An 18,840-nucleotide genomic window follows, 5' to 3' on the forward strand; every position below is an offset into this window, starting at 1 on the left:
CATACATATGTGTGTGTACACATATATATATACATAGATACACATGTATCACACACAGATATACATGTATATATATATACATAGATATTATAGACAGAAGATCTGAATCCTTATAGTGCCCAAATGAGCAAATGGGTATATAATGGGTATATAAAAATATGTTGGTTTCTACAGAGTTTTTCTTCAATTATATCAATTTCCAGATTTAAAGTCTTAATTAGGGTTTAAATCCTAACTGCTGTGTAAGCATCTTGGGAGTTTTTAGCTGGCTGAAAAATGAGAGAATCTCCAGAAAAAGACTGAAATGGAGGAAGCATTTCATTCTTCGGCAATCCATTGAAGAGATTTTTCACTCTAAAAACATTGTGGCAAAACATTCTTGTAGTTCCTCAATAGAATATTCAAAAGTACCATCAATGGAACTAAGTCAACTAATATACATGGATTTATTTAGGACCTGAAAACAAAGAATGTCAGTTTGGGAAAATGTTACATACAGTCTTCGAAAGCATTAACCAGATTAATGCTGGGACATGGTCCAATAACAGCACTTGAATGCTTGGGGTATCCAGCAAATTTATAACAGTTGGTAACACACATTCATATTTTATTTCTGCTCTTTACTCTAGTTTCTTTTGTTATTGAAAAATCCTGGCAGTATAAGATGCCCATTTCCCTAGTAGATTTACCAGGTGGAAGATAACTGCAATGCCTCTGTCAGCATGAGAGGGAGCACAGACCCATTTATCAAATCGACACAAGTCTCTGCACTTGACAAGCTCAGTGGAATGAGTCCTCCACCTCCAGTTTTTGTAATGCCAATGAGTTATGAATCAGGGATATTTTTGACATCTGAAAGCAATTCAAGGTGAGAGCACCAAGAAGACTGGTATTTGCCAGTCAGAACTATAAATAAAATTTTCAGCACTAACAGAGCTATTTATATAGGCTAAAATTGTATGGATTGCCTTTCACTAAGGAATAGAATGCTATTTTTATTTTAAAGTGTGTCATTTCTTAATAGATGCAGTCATGCTGACAACAGGTAGGATTTTCCCTTCCTTCGTAACCAGAGTAAATCTATCCTTGTTCTTTATTTTACTGAGAGGATTTTCAGACCTGTCCCAGTGTTTTATGTTTCTAGTATTGGAGGAATTAATTTGTTTGTTTGTTTGTTTGTTTGTTTTTTAGTGAATCATGTTCTTAGAAAGACTAATGAGTTGAGACATTAGAATATGTTTAGTTGATGAGTAGGTATGTACCCTAAGCTGAAGTCACAAAGCATTTCAGCAGAAAAAGTGACTCAGGATTACTATACAAATTATTAATATGAAAGAATTATCTTTTAGAGACAGAGGCCATATAAGGTTTTCTGTATGTGATGTGAGACACAGCAAGTAATCTGAAAAGGAGAGAAAGACTAGCCTCTATTTTCAGGCACAACAATATCAGCAATATCAGTAACATTATCAGTATACACAGATGAAGGTGAGAATGTGAAGACCTCATTAGAAGTCCATGGATTTTAGCAATTTCAAAGGGAAGAAATTAAATGCACATCAGTCATATTTCCACTAAACTAATGGAAAAAAAATCCAATGGTAAAATTGACAAATATTCATTGTAGATCTATGATAACGATCTAAAATAACATAAAAAGTAAACCAGATATAATGGCAAGATTTAAAAGGTAAACAACAGTAAGGGGAAGTGTTTGTCCTGTATGCTATGGTAATGATATGTTCTACAGAAAGCTATTTTTCTCTCTGATGGAACATTTAACACTTCAATAGCAATACATATTCTGGAACCTTTTGCGGAAAAATTCTGCACATTAAGTCTAGTCATTTTGATGAATTTGCTCCAGATTTATGCCAGCATACCAAAGTCTAGGATACTTTTGTAAAGATCTGACCAGAAACATGACCAATCACAAGATGGAGAATGAAACAGAGAAGAAATATATATTTTACTGTCCTATTCATCTTTCTAGAAAATATGAATAAACCTTCAAAATACATCATGGGACCAGAAAGAAACCAAACAGTTGTGTGTGAATTTCTCCTGTGGTTATTATAAATCCAAGATTCTCTTGAGCGCTCCTAAGAATATAACTATCTGGTGAGAGAAGAACTTAAAGCCTTAGTTCCCAAAGGAGTTCATGACAAGAGAAACCACAAGACTAGAGATAATTCCAAGCATTAACTGTTCATCCTCTTTCTTTAAACAGCAAGTATCTGTGGAATATTGAACAACTATGTCCTCTTCTTTACCTGCTTGGTATGAAAACTATTTCACTGAGAAGCTGCACAGTCCAACACAGCTATGAAAGACCTACTCTCTTGTACAGATAAAGGCAAAATAAATACTTGCTTCAAAAGACAAGAAAATAAGATAGATTCTTTCAACAGGTGCATGCAATAAATAACACTTCATCACTATTATGAGTAAGACACTACTCAGAATAAATGTGAATGACAGAGTCAATTGTATAGGGAAAGATACATCATACCTTCACTTAAACTTTAAGTTAACCTTGACATGCATACCTTTTTAAGTATATGCTTGAAATATTGACAAAGAAACCACCAAGAATGTAAAAAGCAACACGGAAAACATGAATGCAGGTGAAATTCTATTCTGTTACACCTGCAACATATTTAAATTATTCTTTGTGAATACAATCTTTAATCGATTTACTCTGCTTTTCTATCTGCAATGTACATTTGATTTAATCATCATTTCTGTTATGTGTTTGTTATTCAGAAAATTTATGTGAATTAAATTCTGTCTGTGGAGAACTATTCCTTCTGCTTATCTTCTCTCTTTTGTTATTTTTTCTGTATATCTTCTTTTTTTTTTTTAAGAAACAAAAATAATCAGTTGAATGGATTAGAAACAAATGTAAGATATTTTTGTCCACAGATGAATAGGCATTTCAGATGCATACAGATATTCATATGAAAAGAGGAACCAGGAAGTGGCTGGAGAAAAAAGAGCCCGTGTATGTGATTATGGACAGAAATAAATTGTAAGCAATTTTTCAAAATGCATGGCTATTTGGAACTCAGATAAATATAGCTTAGATAATAGATATAGATATAGATAATGTAGCTGCATCTGTATTAACACATATGAAGTAAAAGAAAATAGTTCTATAACTTTTACATTGTTAGACAGAATTATCACATTTGTAATAATCATAGAAAATAGAATGACAACTAAATGGAATTTATTTCACCTAGCTTTAGTTGCCTAAAGTGAGATGTGTAGTCTAACGAAGCCCTCTTAAAGTCAATTAAATGAGGAAGGCACTCCCAGTTTTTGAAAAGGGGTCTGTGATGGATGAAATGAATTGCCCTTTTGTGGATACTTCTTTTTCTGTTGTCTCCTGAAGCAGGCTGGATGACTAGCTTAAACGGGAAAGCTAAAATTCAGTCAAGTCTGCCTTCAGTGACAGAAATCCCTGGAATTTCAAGAAAAGTTAATCTGTGTACTGGAGGGTATAAATGAATCTGTGATTGTCTGTGATCCATCTTAATTGTGCAACTCAGAAAGGCAAGTACTCTCAAACATAGGTGTCCAGATGATCTACCCAGGTTAAAGATCCTCAAAATAGTACATGTCCATGAAATACATGATATAGCTGGATTCTAGCCATTTCATCTAAGCCCAGTATAGACAGTATATTGGTGCAGATTAAGAAAGACATGACATAATGCTGCCCACAATGGCAATTCCCTCTGGCTATAGAAATCATAACAGGACCTCTACTCAGTCCTTTTCTGATTTAAGACTCACTGGAGGTTTAGAGGGGCTGTCAGGTGTCCTTCCCCCATTACATAAGATTATGCTGGTCATGCAAGAGAGAATGTATTTTATAAATAATTCTATTGCAATCCCAACTCTTTCTTGCTTCCATTTTTTCGATAATACGTTTAGCTTACCTTCTATCAGCTTTCCCGTCTGTTCCGCGTTTCCCCCAGGCAAGATCTTGGCAATGTAAGCTCCAATTTCCCCACCACTTCCTGGGATTTCTTTCCCACCCACGACTCGGATTCCCAGTCCATTGCCTGTGATCAAAAGAAACAGACAACTGTGAAGGAGATGAAGCAATGAATATTTCACTGGGAAGAAAAGAAACTCATCATAGTTTACTGAAGGGTGTCATCAGTAACAGCTGGCTGCAGTTGGAAAGTTAAGATTATTGCACCAAGCAGAATATCTTCACAAATGGAGAATTTCTCCTGGGGACAGGAAAGAAGTGCTGCTGGACTAACAAGAGAGCAAACTTCCCAATTCCATAAGCTTTTGAATCCATAGGAAAAGAAACCTGTCACTTTTCAAAAGTAGGAACCATTTGCATGAGTAACTGCAGGCCCACCCGATACTGTCCCCAAGACTTAACTTTGGTAGGAGTATTCAGCTGACTTTCAGCTTAGGAAAAGATCTTCATGAGTATCAACTATATCACTGACAGCACATAAAGAACCATCCAAACACACCAAAATTATGTTTAAGCCAATCCTACCTTCTTCTGACAGCCTTACTGTACTGCAAAATGACAATTTGCATTGCATATTTTGAGCAAACCTTAATTTGCAATATTAATTAAATTGCATTAAATTGATAGAAATCCATGTAAAATGTGGATTCAAAGGATAGCTTTATCATATGTCCTAAGAATGCAATTTAACTGAAAAATATAGTAGCTGAGCTTTTACAATCATATAAAGAGACACCTAGAGATCTCTGAGATCAAATGGCAGAGCATGTATATTTACATCAAGCTATATTTGGCAGATGCTATTATTTTTCTTAAATGTTTCCTTTTAATTGACATCTTTTACATCAAAAGATATAGAAATTATCAGAACAGAAAAAGCCTACAATCACTGTGTAATGCAACATCAAATCTAACATATTTTCTCTCTTCTTCAAAAATTACAAAGATGAAAACATTAAAATCAGTTTGATTATTTTAGTAAGAGAAGCATATCACTGATCTCCTTTACTTATAGAAAGCTGAGAGTGAAAAAAAAAGCTTACAAAATAGTCTCATTCAGCTAATCTTAGGCATTGCCAATTTTTCATGCCATCTTGTTATTTTAAAAATATTTCCTGTATAAGAAAAACAAATATTTCCTTTGAAGAAAAAAGAAAATTTCAAATAAGATGATTCACACTTTGATCTAGGAATGTGAAGGCTGATTTTACCACCCCTGTTGTAATGGCTAAAAAATTCATTTCTAATGTATTAATTTAATAACCTAACCCTGCTGAGTGATTTCACTTACCAGCTATGGGAAGCTCACGGCACAATCTCTTTGAAAAGCCTCATCTTTTTAGAGTAAGGCTTTTCCTGAGAATGCTATTAGTATTCTGATAAATCAGCTCTGAGTTTGTTTTAGAAACAAGATAGTCACAGTGAGTTTCTGGCCCAAATCTATTTGTAGCAGTAATCCTTCTTGCACTGATTTCAGTCTACAATTTCACCTTTTTGTCTCCTATAATTGACCACTTTTATATACATGTAGGCCTTATTACAACATAGTAAATTATTTTTTGGTGTTTTATGTTTCATTGCATAGTCTGTACTCTAGCTAAAGAAGTTCCTACTAATTTTTATACCCCAGTTTAGTTAAAACTATATCATTTGAGTCTCAACTTTCTTCACACCTGCCTATTAGACATTTTCCAGCTAACCGTTTTATTTCAGAAGGTGCCTGGTGTTTAGATATGTGCATGGGTCCTACAGAGCACAAAAAAGTAAGGAAGATCACAGTAGCATTATGTCGTATGGAGTTTGGCAGGAATTATTTAATCCGGAAACAGCTCATTCCACGACTGCAAGCCCAGACCAAAATGGTGCAGCCACCTGATAAAACAGCTAAGAGCAACAAAGGAAACTGTATTGTAGTGAACTAAAAGGAAACATATGAGGGTTGTTCTTTCAGCTACGGCCCAGCAGTTAGTGTGCATAGGTATATTTGATGCACTGAGATAATGTAGCATTACATAAATCAAGCAGTATGCATTGCTGGAACATGCAAGATGCTCAACCATAAAATGACAATGGTGGTGGCTGTAGGCACCTCATATAGGTAAAAACCTTTTTAGAGGAGATAGCACGCTTCCATCAGGATTAGGTTTTGAGAGCTACCTTAACACTTTGGGTGGGAACTCAGTGTGAGGATGAGCACCTGGGAGTCATATGGGGTGATGTGGGATGAGGTATACAGAGTCTAGTGGCTGATTTCAGTGTGGTTTGAAGGCCCAGGGCTAGGTTCAGGGGTAAATATCCTGAGAATAATCCCTGAGGTGGCTGAGGGCTAGTTTATGGTAAATGGTCTGGGAGATCTTGAGGTTCTAGTATGTAAGGCTGAGACCCTCTGCAGACCAGATCTCTTACTGTTTATGCACCATAGTGTGTAACCTGAGGAAAACATTTTGGTATGGTACTACGATGAGTACAGGTAGGAGTGTTTTACCCATATGTTGAAAATAATTTACATCTAGATTATATTTCTACACAAATTAGAGACAAACTTCAGTTCTGTCATATAAACCCATGTCAGAGTCTGTATTTTTCCACCTGTGAGGTAAAATTTAGCCTTGATACTTACAGAACAGATAAGAAATGTAGGGAATCTGTAAATCCAAATCCTATGATGACATGAACTGCAACTCTGTAAGTTATAACTGCACATTGATTTGGGTTTGATATAGCAAGTATTTCTTCTCAAGTTTACTTGATTTCCTTTTTTTTTCTTTTTTTCCCCTCTTTTTCCAGTTTAACCTTGCCAGTTCAAAAAATCCTCTATGAAATGTCATGCAGGCAGATCTGAATATCCTTAATAGGAGCTGTGAATACTTAGATGATAGCATGAAATGCTAATGAATTCCTTGGACTTTTTGCGAAAACTTGCAGCCAGTTTGGTCCCTCTTTACCTGTGTGTCTTTAATTTGTAATTTGAAAACCTGATCGACATCTTTATTAAAGTCAGCCTCTTGTAAAACTGTCTTCCAGCCTCTTTTTAGACACAGCAAGTGAACAAATGTCTTTCCCTCTTTTAACAGTAAATTGAGAAATGGAAAAGTATAAATATTTCAACTTGAAGAGGATCCTCTAAAATAAATACGTAAATGGACTGACATAATCAGTGTAAAACAACATCATCTAAATACCCAAGCTAATTACAGGCATGGGGGGTATAATTAAATTTTCACTACAAGATACCTCTATCATGGTAGTTAATATTCCTTTAATTATAAACTCTGCATGGATGAAAATTGCTTAACAAAACATATTACTGTTTGGTGGCTAGTTTTTAAAGCTAGTGATCTGACAGACAGAAAGGACACTGCGTTTAAAACAATAGCTATATCAGACTCTGGGACTGTGCTATGGGACGTCCCAGGTTTATTTCCGTTTAGGGGCAGAGAGTAATTTTTTCAGTGTGATTTGTAAAACAAACTGCATAGTTATTTTAAACGAGTTATTTCAGTGAAAATTAGAAATTTAGCACCTGTGAAGTTTTTTTTTTTCTTCCCCTCCCCCCCCCCCCAATCTGATAGGGAAAGAAAACTGAGTTCTAAATGCCCTTTACAGAAGTTGAAAGCTACAGTCTTTAAAAGATGAGCACCTCATTGCATAAAAGAATGCGTACCCATACAGAAGCATTTAAATTTCTCAGGACTTAGGAATTCACCACTCTGCACACTTATTAGAGGACTTCTGATAAAGCACTACTGAAAGACTCGTTAATGTATTCTAAAAGTGAGGCTCACATCTGGGAACCATAAACTTCAGTAAGTCCAGACATACTGTCCTATTAGTACACACACACACACACACACACACACACACACACACACACACACAACTTACCCTTTAGCTCACACAGCCAACATACAGACTTTTCAATTTGTTGATAAGACCAGACTCTTTTCATCATGTTGGGGTAAGGTTCAGAGTTTTCTCATGAAACACTATGCTAGCAGCTCTCTCTCTGATATTTCAATTGTAGCAGAATGGCAGAAGAAAAGAGGTGGTTTGCCATATAAATGGGTGTTTCTGACACTTGATTTGCTAGACTGCTATAAAAATCACGGTTGATATATCAGTTCTGATTTTGCAAATCTAAGGTGTTTAGCCACATAACTGCTAATAAAATAAATTATTTTCTATACTAGTATTCAAAGCTTTTTATTCCTAGAGAGCTTGAAAAGGATTTTGATTTTATATTCTAAATTTTTAGATTCAAATGTATGAGTGACATTATGTAGGATGCATGTTAAAGGGATAACCTTACATGGTGTGTGTGTGTGTGTGTGTATATGCATGTGTTCTTATTGCTGGCCATGTCAAGGGGAATTCCATTTAATTTGATCTGTTAGCACTAAATTAGAAAATTGTATTTCATTACGATTATGTTGTGAAAATGTACTATAAGAAATATTTTAAATTAAATTACAAAACTTTTAAATTAAAGGTTCAATTCCTGAGAGTCAGAATGAATAAGTTACTTTTTGTCCAGGGTGTTTTAAGTGTTCTACTCTGGCTGACAAAGAAATATTGCCTGGATGTTGTTGTATTTTCTCATGTGATGAGATTTCAAACTTGTTTATAGATACTGTATCTATTGAAAATATTCAGCTTACTACTTCTGTTTGCAATGATATTGCTCAATTTATCACATTGAATGTGGGTAGCTTAAAAATGTCATCAATCATTTTGTTTCTCAGATCTCTTTTTCCCTAGGTTTTTGATTTTTTTTTTTTATCTCTGAGTCTAAATTTCCATCTCAGACTGTTTTGATATATCCAGACATTTATCTTTCAATTTTAGATTTTCAGATTAATGAACTACTGTTTTCTTTCTTTATAAGACATAGGACCAGTTAACTGTCAAAAAGTGAATCACTGTGCTTTAAATGAGAGAGGGCACCTTTCTGAACTCTGACTATTGATTTCCATGGAAAATATCTTCAGGAAAACATCTCTTCAAAGTGAATTTTACACATTTAAGATACAATCCTTTTTAGGATGCTTCAAAGCTAGAGGACTGCTAATTAATTGCAACTGCTTTTACTGATCTCCCAAGGCTGAGATCCTACTCTTCTATCTAATCTCAACTGAAGCTTTAAGATGCTGAACTCTAGCAAGATATATCAAATGCAACTAAATTTGTTTCATAATTTGATAAACAGACAAACATGCATAGCAAATCCTCACAGTTAGCTTGTGAGCCTCTGCTTTATACAGCTGAAAATACAAACTTACAAACTTTAAAGGTTTCAAATGTCTAATAAGTGAAAATAGTTTCTTTTGAGAGAAATCAGTACTTATCAGAGAAAAATATTAATAAAATTCAGTGGACAATTTACTGCCAATTCACCTAGTTTGTGACTTTCAGAATGATACCTCAACAGTTATCTCATAAACTTCTAGACATCCCATACTGTTATAATGATATACATTCATATATATATTTGTATATACATATATGTATATTTGAAATATGAATAGTGACCCACGACTTGACACTAATAAATCCTGTCGCTGGTGACCTGGCTAGCATCACTGCAGAAGTATTTTAAAAAGTGACTTGTGTTCAATTAGACTCATTTACTCTGAACTTCTGGGGTAGCTTGATTTAGCTCAGACCATTGCAAAACCATATCACCTTTCATATTTTGTTGAGTTACAGTAACAACACAGTAGAAAGATTAGAAACATGACTCAGCTGACACACAATAATTTATTTTGCTGGAGCAGGCTAACCATAACCTGAGATTTGCAATTAGGATTTGGTCTTTTTTTGCCATTATGAAGAAAAAAGGTCAGTCAGCATTGCTCTGTTCACAGGGAAGTTTGTTATGTCCTATCATCTTTTTACTACTAGGTAGAGCAGCTCTACTACAGTCATTAGAATATAAACAGCCTAGATTTCCTGAAACTATTTCAGCATCTAAACAATGATCAGACTTGCCTTACCAAATAAATGTCAGTATCGTATTACATAAAATAAAGCTTAAAAAAATAAGAGCACAGAAATACTGTGTACTTCAAGCCACACCGGTTCCTACTTTTACACAAAAGTGAAAAATTAGCTTACAGGGATATTTTGTCTTATAAAAACAAGCAGAGTTCCAGCACAGAATGCAGGGACTGATGTTGCTTTATTGGTAGGTAAGTCCCATATATTAGCAACAACCTCAATACTGGTTTGAAAATGCAGGCATGTGACCCAGAAGCTCTGTGCAAACATTGTTCTTGTACTAACTCTGGGCTAAATTTTCAAAGTATAAAACTATTTCGCTGTCTAATTAGATGGTCAATGAAAGGGAGGAAGCAATTAGAATGTGCAACAGATTTTCAGTGATCACATCTAAGTTTGTGTGAATTGGCATAGGAAACTGCAAGTAAAAGCATCAATAGCAATATGGCTCTTGTAGCAATAGCTACATGAATTTTTAATAGACTTTTAGGTGTCTGAATTTTTGAGAAATATATATAAAAAAGAACCGCTGATTTGGATTTCTAGTGCCTAAGAGCATGCTCTTAAGAAAGGTAGTTGAAAATCACTAGTTATTTCTGGAAAATCAGGGTCTCCTTACCACTTTTGGATATTATATTATGCATTTAAAACTGAAACCTTACAGAAGTAAAATGGAAAAGAAACAAAATGAGTTTGAACAGCAAAATACAGAAGCAGCCTAGGGCACAAGTCCTTGAGTAATGTGAAAAGGAAGATATGTCTAAACCTCAAAGTGCAGATTAGGTGTTCTGCTTTGGGTCCATGAACCAATGTAGAGACATATCATTGAGGGAAGAAAAAAAAACAACAGAAGTCCAAATATGGTTTTCATTACTTTTTAACGACACTTGGAAAACAAAATTCAAAACAGATGGTTGTGAACCTGAATCATAGCAAAAAAAACCCATAAGGGTGACTTTGTGAGGGCAAAGTCCAATGGCAGTAATTAGAAAAAACATGAGGGTAAAGAATGAAAATATATATATGTGTATATATATCAGGTATGAAGGATTTCACCATGTGCCAAAATATCATGCTATAGCACTGACAACATATCAATTAAACCAAACAATATGAAGTTTTCCAACTCTTTTTGGCTGGGAACAGAGACAGAACATACCTTCCTCTTGCTTTTGTTTACTATTCATTATCTCCTCATTCCTCTTCCAGCCTTATCTAGATCAGACATATTAAAGGATGTGCATAGGCCCTTATCTATGGGAACAATTTTACACCACGTTTTATTGACCATACTGAACAAAATTATTGGCCACAGAAGAAACAATCGCTTCTCTTTGCAGAGTTCAGACTTAAATGCCCTCTGAAGAAAAGCAAACTATCTGTTTAGATATCGTAGTTGTGATAAAGCAATCTGGAAAGTCTGGAGAAGAGGCTGAGAGAAAACATGACAATGCAAACAAAAACAAGTTAGATGGGGCACTTGAAAAGCGACAGGAAAAAGTAACATGTGTAATCCAATCCAGGGTAAATTTTTATTTGCATTATTATCGCTATGCAATTCATTGTAATACATAATATGAAGATCCAAATCAAAGCTAGGCTGCCTAGATAGGTACAAAGTCTTCAAGATTGTGCTCAGCAGAATTGTTTTGTTGCTTTCTAAACTAAATTAGCTTAAATGAAGTTGTTTCCTAGAAACATGATTAAGCCTATTCAGCTATTCCGCTTCTTGGCCATTGGTAGTTAAAACATAAAATATACATGAGGCCAAATCCTCAGCTGCTGAAATTCAGATACACTTAATAACATATCATTGTTTTATATCAGCTGAGCATCTGTTCCATGCTGATTTGCACAGTGGTTATCATCTTGAAGGATCATAAAGTACTTTACAAATTAGTAACTTGGAGCACTTATCATTTTTACTTGAAAATGAGATACAGGCCTCACCTTTTTGGATGGTCTCTGTCACATCAGAGTAAGATTACTAAAGTGCCCTCTGTGTTGGACTGCAGCTTTAAATCTATACGAAAACAGCATGCATTGAGACTTCATCTATATTTACTGGTAGTACAATAGACACTATTGGCTGATAGCTGATACCCACTGTTTAAAATGTTAGTTTTGAACTCTCATGTCCTTATCAGCTTTGGTATTTAAGAAACAGTAATAGAGTTAATGTAAATATGATGTAATAAATAAGTAAATACATATGCAAGTGTTGTCTGTATTATAATGCATAATTAAAAGCCTTTAGGGGAAGAGTAATTCCCTATTAAATACAAAAAAGCAATCACTGCCTCACAAAGTGGCTGAACAACAGATTGTTGGAAGCTGGGAGAGTATTGCACTGTGCTTACCCCGGCCTTACTTTCTTTGGTATCTTCTGTCAGAGAAAGGATAAAGGGCTAAACAAACATAGACATAGTTAGTTTAGGTCTGACTTAATAAGACTTCTTATATTTAATAAATTGGGAAAGGACCAGATAAAAATCTTGCCTAATGGCAAGACAGAAGTCTTGGGTGATGTGTATAGACTTGTCCAATACACAATTATACTAAGATGGAAGTAAGAAACATACTCTTCTCCTTCATTTTACACTACTTCTCCAGTAGTCATAGTGCTGATATTTGTGGAGCACAAAGACTGTACCTATCATAAATTCTTTCTATGAAACTAGTAAACAATAGATGAGGAGGGCAGGGGTAAGACAGAAACAGAGACATCACTCAGTCCTATCACCTACCGGACAGTAGTCCATGCTAGCTATACAGAGTGGAGATGCTGTCGAGGGTAAGATATGTCACTGGTTACGCTGTTTTCTTAAGCTTATAGATAAATGTAGACATAGTGAACTTATTAAGTGTAAACTTATACTCTGAAGCACCTCTAACCTTTTCAGCAAAGACTACAAAGACCCTTCAGTTTTGGTCTTGGCAGTGTTATATTAGTCAAAATGTAATCTTCACTCTTCTCCATTTGTTCTGCTCCCTTGTCATAGTCTTGCCTAAACAGCTTTATTTAGTGAGCAAGCCTATATCTAAGCACATACACTCTCTTTCCCATTCTAAAATGGCAATGATTTTAAGCAAGTCACAAAATATCTCAGATTTACACATCTCAATAGTTCTGGCTAAATGCAAAGGTGATATCTAGTACCAGCCTCTCTTGTTCCAACTTATGCCCATTGTCTCTTGACCTCCTGCCATGCACCCCTGTGAAGAGCCTGGCTTCCTCTTCTTGATAAGCTTCTCATAGGTTTGGGAGGGCTGCTATTAGCTCTCCTCAAAGCTGTCTCTTCTCCAGGCTAAAGAAGCCCTGGTCCTTCAGCCTCTCCTCACAGGGCAAGTGCTCAAGCGTCAATGGTGTTGGTGGATCTCCACTGAACTCGCCTCAGTTTGTTGATGTCTTCCTTGCACTGGGGGCCCCAAAACTGGGCACAGTATCTAGATGTGGTCTAACAAGTGCTGAATAGAGGGGGATAGTAACGTCCCTCGGTCTGCCATGCTCCTGGTAACGAAGCCCAGAATGCTGGTGGCCTTCTTTGCTGCCAGGGCACAGGATGTTCAGATGATTGTCTACTGAGGCCCCTCCTCAGGGTCCTTTCCACAGCAGCTCCCCAGGCAGTCGGCCCCCAACCTGTGTTGGTGCACAGGGTTCTTCTTCTCCAGGTACAAGACTGTCCTTGTTGAATTTGGCCCATTCCTTCAGCCTGTCTTGGATCCTCTGAAGGCAGCCCTACCCTTGAGCACGTCGACTGGTCCCCTGCTTTGGTGTCATCTACATACTTTATGAGAGTGCACTACATAAGCTCCTCAAGGATAAAGATATTAAACAAAGTAGGTCCCAGAAGAGACCTCTACGGTAAACCACTTGTTACCAGCCTCTGGGTATGGCACAACCCACTAACCACTGCCCTCTAAGTCCAACTATTCAATCAGTTTTTTTACTCATCTGGTTGCCCATTCATCCATACTGTAACATCCCAACTCCAGTCCAAAAGTTAATGTAAGAAAATGCCTAAAGTCTGGAGACCCTTTCAGCTAACTGCAAGACCATAATTTCAGCCGAGATCCACAAAACTTTAAAGATATTTAGAAGGATGAATCTACCATAAAAGACAAGTTGTCAGCCAATGTATCAGCCAATCATTATAGATTTACTGTACAAATCAACCTTTGTGGCATTTTTAATGCCATAGTAGTTGCTACTAGCTCAAGCTTTTTGCTAATGTCCTTCCCAGTGAGGGGTAAAGTTGAATTGATTTTATTGGCGTTTCCCATATAGTATGAACCAACACCATCAACACAGGAAAAGGATTTACATAAAGGATGTTTTGCTGAGGTATCACAGGTTAGTTGGTATGTTACAAATCTGGCTTATTAGTGATGTGTTGATACAGTGCAAATAGTATTGCAGTCCTAAGTGAATGTGATGATTTTCCATATTAGTTATAAAGTATCTTAACATCTTGGACCAAAACTTGAAACTCAGGTTTTATTTAACTATTTTGCAAGCAGAACTCCAGCTTTTGAAGCTATCTATATTTTGTTAAGAAAATACTGAGTAAAGGCCTGAGGATTTCACATGTTAATTCACTTAACTACAGATTTGTGTGCTGACCTGTCATTTCAGACATTACATAGTGCCCTAGTATTACAGATACATACCAAACTGCAGATAGCTATTATTTTTATTTAGGTAATTAATCAAAAAATTTATATAAGATTTTTTTTTTAGAGCAGAGTAAGTTGTGATACTTGTGCAGATATGTGTTGGAAATGGTTAAATAGAAGCTGCTTCACTCTTATCACTTCCTCTGGGACAGGAGACCCTGTGGAGAGAGTGTAGGCTGTGGGGAAAATTCATGGTTCTTGGTCAGTATTCTGAGGAATCTGTAGGAAACGTGATGTTGCCTGCACTTAATGCCAGCAAAGCCTCTGCAGGCTGGATAATTCCTTTTGAAGGAAAATCAGAGGAATGTCTCACCAAAATGGCTCTCCTGTACAAGGGAATCAACTAATACAGTGTTGCATGGATATCTCTGTCATGAATGAGGAAGAATTTGTGGAACTAGAAATTGTAAAACATGCTTCTTCCAAAACAAGAAATACTTGTAACCATTTAAGTCTTTGTAAAAAAACAAAAACAAAAAACCTTCTATGAATTTTTCTTCTTTTCTCAAAGAGAAAGACAATATCTAGAATATCTTTTTGGTGATCTTCATTCAAAGTCTTATAATATTCATATGAATTAGAAAAAAAAGTGAAAGAATTATAGTTCCTCTGTTATTAAACTTAAATTAACTTTTTACTTGTTGCTTGGAAAAAAATTCTAAGCTAGCAACAGCACAGGCAGAAGCTTATTGCTTATTCTCAGAAGAGGTATCATGAAGCAGCTGTTCAGACTGTCCCACTGTAACGATTATGTGGCCATTTGACAGTTCATTTCTTTTAACCATTCAATCTGTGGGTAGCGGCTAGCTTTGGATTTGAAAATAGGGAACTATCCGCTAAGACACATGTTGACACCTTCAGTTCATTTTACATGCCCTACCCTAAAGACATCGTCACTATTGAATGAGGTCAGTAACTATATCCAATCATTTGTCATCTAAGTTGGTTTTAAACTGATATCCTTCAGTAATGAAGTCCAGTTGCTCCTGTTGCAAAGGAAACCAAAGAAAAAATAGCTTTTCCACATTATATGTATTGAGTGCATATTACCTGTCAACAATATTAAACTGAAAAAGAATCAGAAATAGATAATGAAGAACAGAGATTTTACTTGACAAATGCCGCATCTCAGCTTAGCTTGGTGTGGTGATGTGGTATAGTGATGCTGAGAGACAGTCTGAAGCTTTTACTACCTTATCAACCCATGAGGAACATTTTCATTGCATCAGTGACCTGCAAAATCGGAACATCTTAACCTTAATCATAATGCAGCCGGATTGCCTTGGAGTGTACACCCAGTACAAAGACCTGTGCAAAATTATGACCAGGTAAATAGCAAGTGGAAGGCAATCATTCTCAAAAATGCTATAGCACCTTATTCTGGAAAGTGCATCCAACTCAAATAGGCATTTGTCACTTGGTGATGAGGAGCAATGTGGTCCAGTCCTCTACACATCTTTTGACTGTTCCACAGCTTCTTCATATGTAAGCCTCAGATGCCCTGACTATGCTGCTAGAGGTACTTACATAAATCACACACAGGGTGGGCTTCATCTCACCTAATTTTAGATCTTTACAAGATAAAAATCTCAGTCTAAGTTAGTCACCTCATGCTCCCTTTATAATAAATAGCGGAAAATAGGCATATCCAAAAGGTGATTTATTTAAACTATTTCAACATCCAATTAATTGCCCTTGGAAGCTGCCTGATTCTAGTATTTAGATACCTGAACAAGGACAGTTATGGACATAGGTGTAGAATTACTAAACCTATGCATATTTTTCAGAGTCTATATGTAAAGAAGGGAGTACGAGGTGTTCATTTTCCTTTGTGAGTCTTTAAAATCATTTATGTCTCATCTGTGTAGTGCAACCTTAAACTGACATTTCTGTGGTTCTCACTTTTTCTGATGTCCTTGACAAGTAGTCTGACCAGTGATATGTGTCCCTGAGTGTCTGCTCTTCTAGTTCTTCATGAGAAAGTGCTGACCTACATTCAATACTTATCTCCAAAACAGAGACATTTCTGTTTGGCTTCTGTGAATCTCATTCTTACAAGCTTGATGTCCCCTAGGCATTCCAGGGCAAACTGGGAGTCTGACTTCTGACACTCAGAAGTCTGAGTCTGAGTTCTAACACTCAGTGTTGCAGTGATCTGCTTCTACATCTTTTCCGGCATGAGACCTACGAAAGCAAATTGGACATTTATAGCCAGTAGACACAATGCCCTGTCAATTACCTACATTTGTTTTAAGATGTTATTACACCTTCTGCAAGAGATGTTCATACACTGGAAAATGCATAAGCAACTGAGCTGTGGCTGAGCTGAGAGTCCATGGAAAGTATTTTAAATACACTCACTAGTACATTTGAAATAATGCTCACTTAGAGAGAAGGCACATAAACATGAAATATACAGCCTGTACCTCTACAAAATGTTTCTAATAAATACAAAACTATGCTTGTTTATTTAGAAAGGTTAAATGGCATTAAGTTCTTTATTAGATGACTATTAAGACACAGACACACATTATCTTTCTATCCCTTTATTTCCATCTCCATCCTCACTAACTGCCTTGTCACAGGAAACCCTGAGGTTGGTTGGCTATAACAGCTCTTTCAGCTTTTTGGTTATTATTTTTGGTGCCAGGTTTCTGATAAAGAAAGGGTGTTTGAAGAAATGATGGTCATTTATTAGGGATTAGATCTTTCCCCTGTTGACAAGTGAGTGTTGGAGGAGGGTATTTTTGTGCAAAGTATTAACTCAGCTCCTCACAATAGTAAACCAAAGAAACAGGATAAGTAATTCTTTAAGAAAAGAATATGAGGACAAGGGGTGAGTTAATTTCTCACTCTTAACCTACGGCTGCTACTTCACATTCAACATGGACTGTGACTGCATTTAATGTGCTCTTTCACTGATTAGTCATCGAATATTCACTGTGCTTCAGTATTTTGCTGTAAGAACTGAACATGCAGGTGAAACAATCCTAAATACATAGGGTTATTTATTTAGAGACTACAGCTGTGTGGGCTTGACAAAAGAAAACTCTTCTAATTCGCTTAATTTCTCCCTGAATAAGTGCACCATGAGCTGGCATGCAGCAAAGGTGTGCTGCTGGATATAGGAATCAATAACCCCTGTGAAGAGTATGAGGCATCTCTGTGGGTGTGCACTCTTACAGCTACCCTGTCATCCTCTTAGCAGTTTCACTGACATCACTGCTAAAGTGAAGATCAGGGACACAGTCGTCAGCCCAGACTCTAATACTCTTCTTTACCCTGTGAACATCACAGCCTTCTGAATTGCTTTTCTGTCTCCTTCTTTCTCTTGCAGCAGCATTGGAGACGATGTTCCACAACACAGTCTGGCAGCTCACAGGGACATTTTGCCCACTGGATACACAAAATATCCTTCCTACATTTGGAAAGGGTAGAGTTACTTGTGATTCAGTCCCAAGGGAGGCAAGGCAGCAACAAGAATTACCTTCGACTTAGATGCTCTCAATGTACCAACAGAGACATCAAGTTTTATCTAGCTTGTTGGATTTTCTTCTGGCATGTCTGAACAACTTTCTGATCAGGAAGAGGAAAATGTGCATTTTCTCTTTGCAACATTTCCAACAGGCATTGCCAAAGTTTTTGTTGTCTTAAATAGCCATGTCCTCCTTTTTCAAACATAACTATGCCATTTTAAAAAACAGAAGAGAAAATACTGGCAGAATAAAGCAGTGCTTATGCTGGTTGTGCTGAAGAATCCAAAAGAAACAAGAGATTCTCACTGAAAGCAAACAGTGAGTTTCTACATCATTAAATATTGCTACATTATCATTCACTGATCTCTGCCATCATTGATTTGGCACCTGAGCAGAACCATAATGCCAATTCTATTAAAAAAAAGAAAAAAAAGTAAATTATTAATGAATCTTTGCTGAGAAAACCCTTGACAACTCCTTCATATCAATCAGTATTGCCTGAGGATGGTGATGCTGCATATCATGAAAAGAAGAGCTGTGAGTTCTAGATAATGACATTATGCTAAAGGAAAAAAGGAAGCCTCAAGAGATGCCGGCTAGCAAGTCTACATTTATTTTTCATTCAGAGCTACTATCCTCTTGCCATCACAATTTTGGCCCAGTTCCTCATTCCTTAAACACCTC

At 36.3% G+C, this 18,840-nt stretch overlaps 1 protein-coding gene across 1 annotated transcript in view; it reads right to left on the bottom strand.

Moving 5' to 3' along the window:
- Positions 1-18,840, bottom strand: part of PCLO (piccolo presynaptic cytomatrix protein) — a 371,210-nt gene that overhangs the window by 124,829 nt on the left and 227,541 nt on the right. Inside the window, exon 11 of the mRNA XM_067289979.1 lies at positions 3,948-4,073. Within this exon, the coding sequence (XP_067146080.1) occupies positions 3,948-4,073 (126 nt within the window). The remainder of the gene's footprint in view (positions 1-3,947; positions 4,074-18,840) is intronic.

The sequence above is a fragment of the Apteryx mantelli genome, chromosome 1, assembly GCF_036417845.1.
Source record: "Apteryx mantelli isolate bAptMan1 chromosome 1, bAptMan1.hap1, whole genome shotgun sequence".
NCBI lineage: Eukaryota > Metazoa > Chordata > Aves > Apterygiformes > Apterygidae > Apteryx > Apteryx mantelli.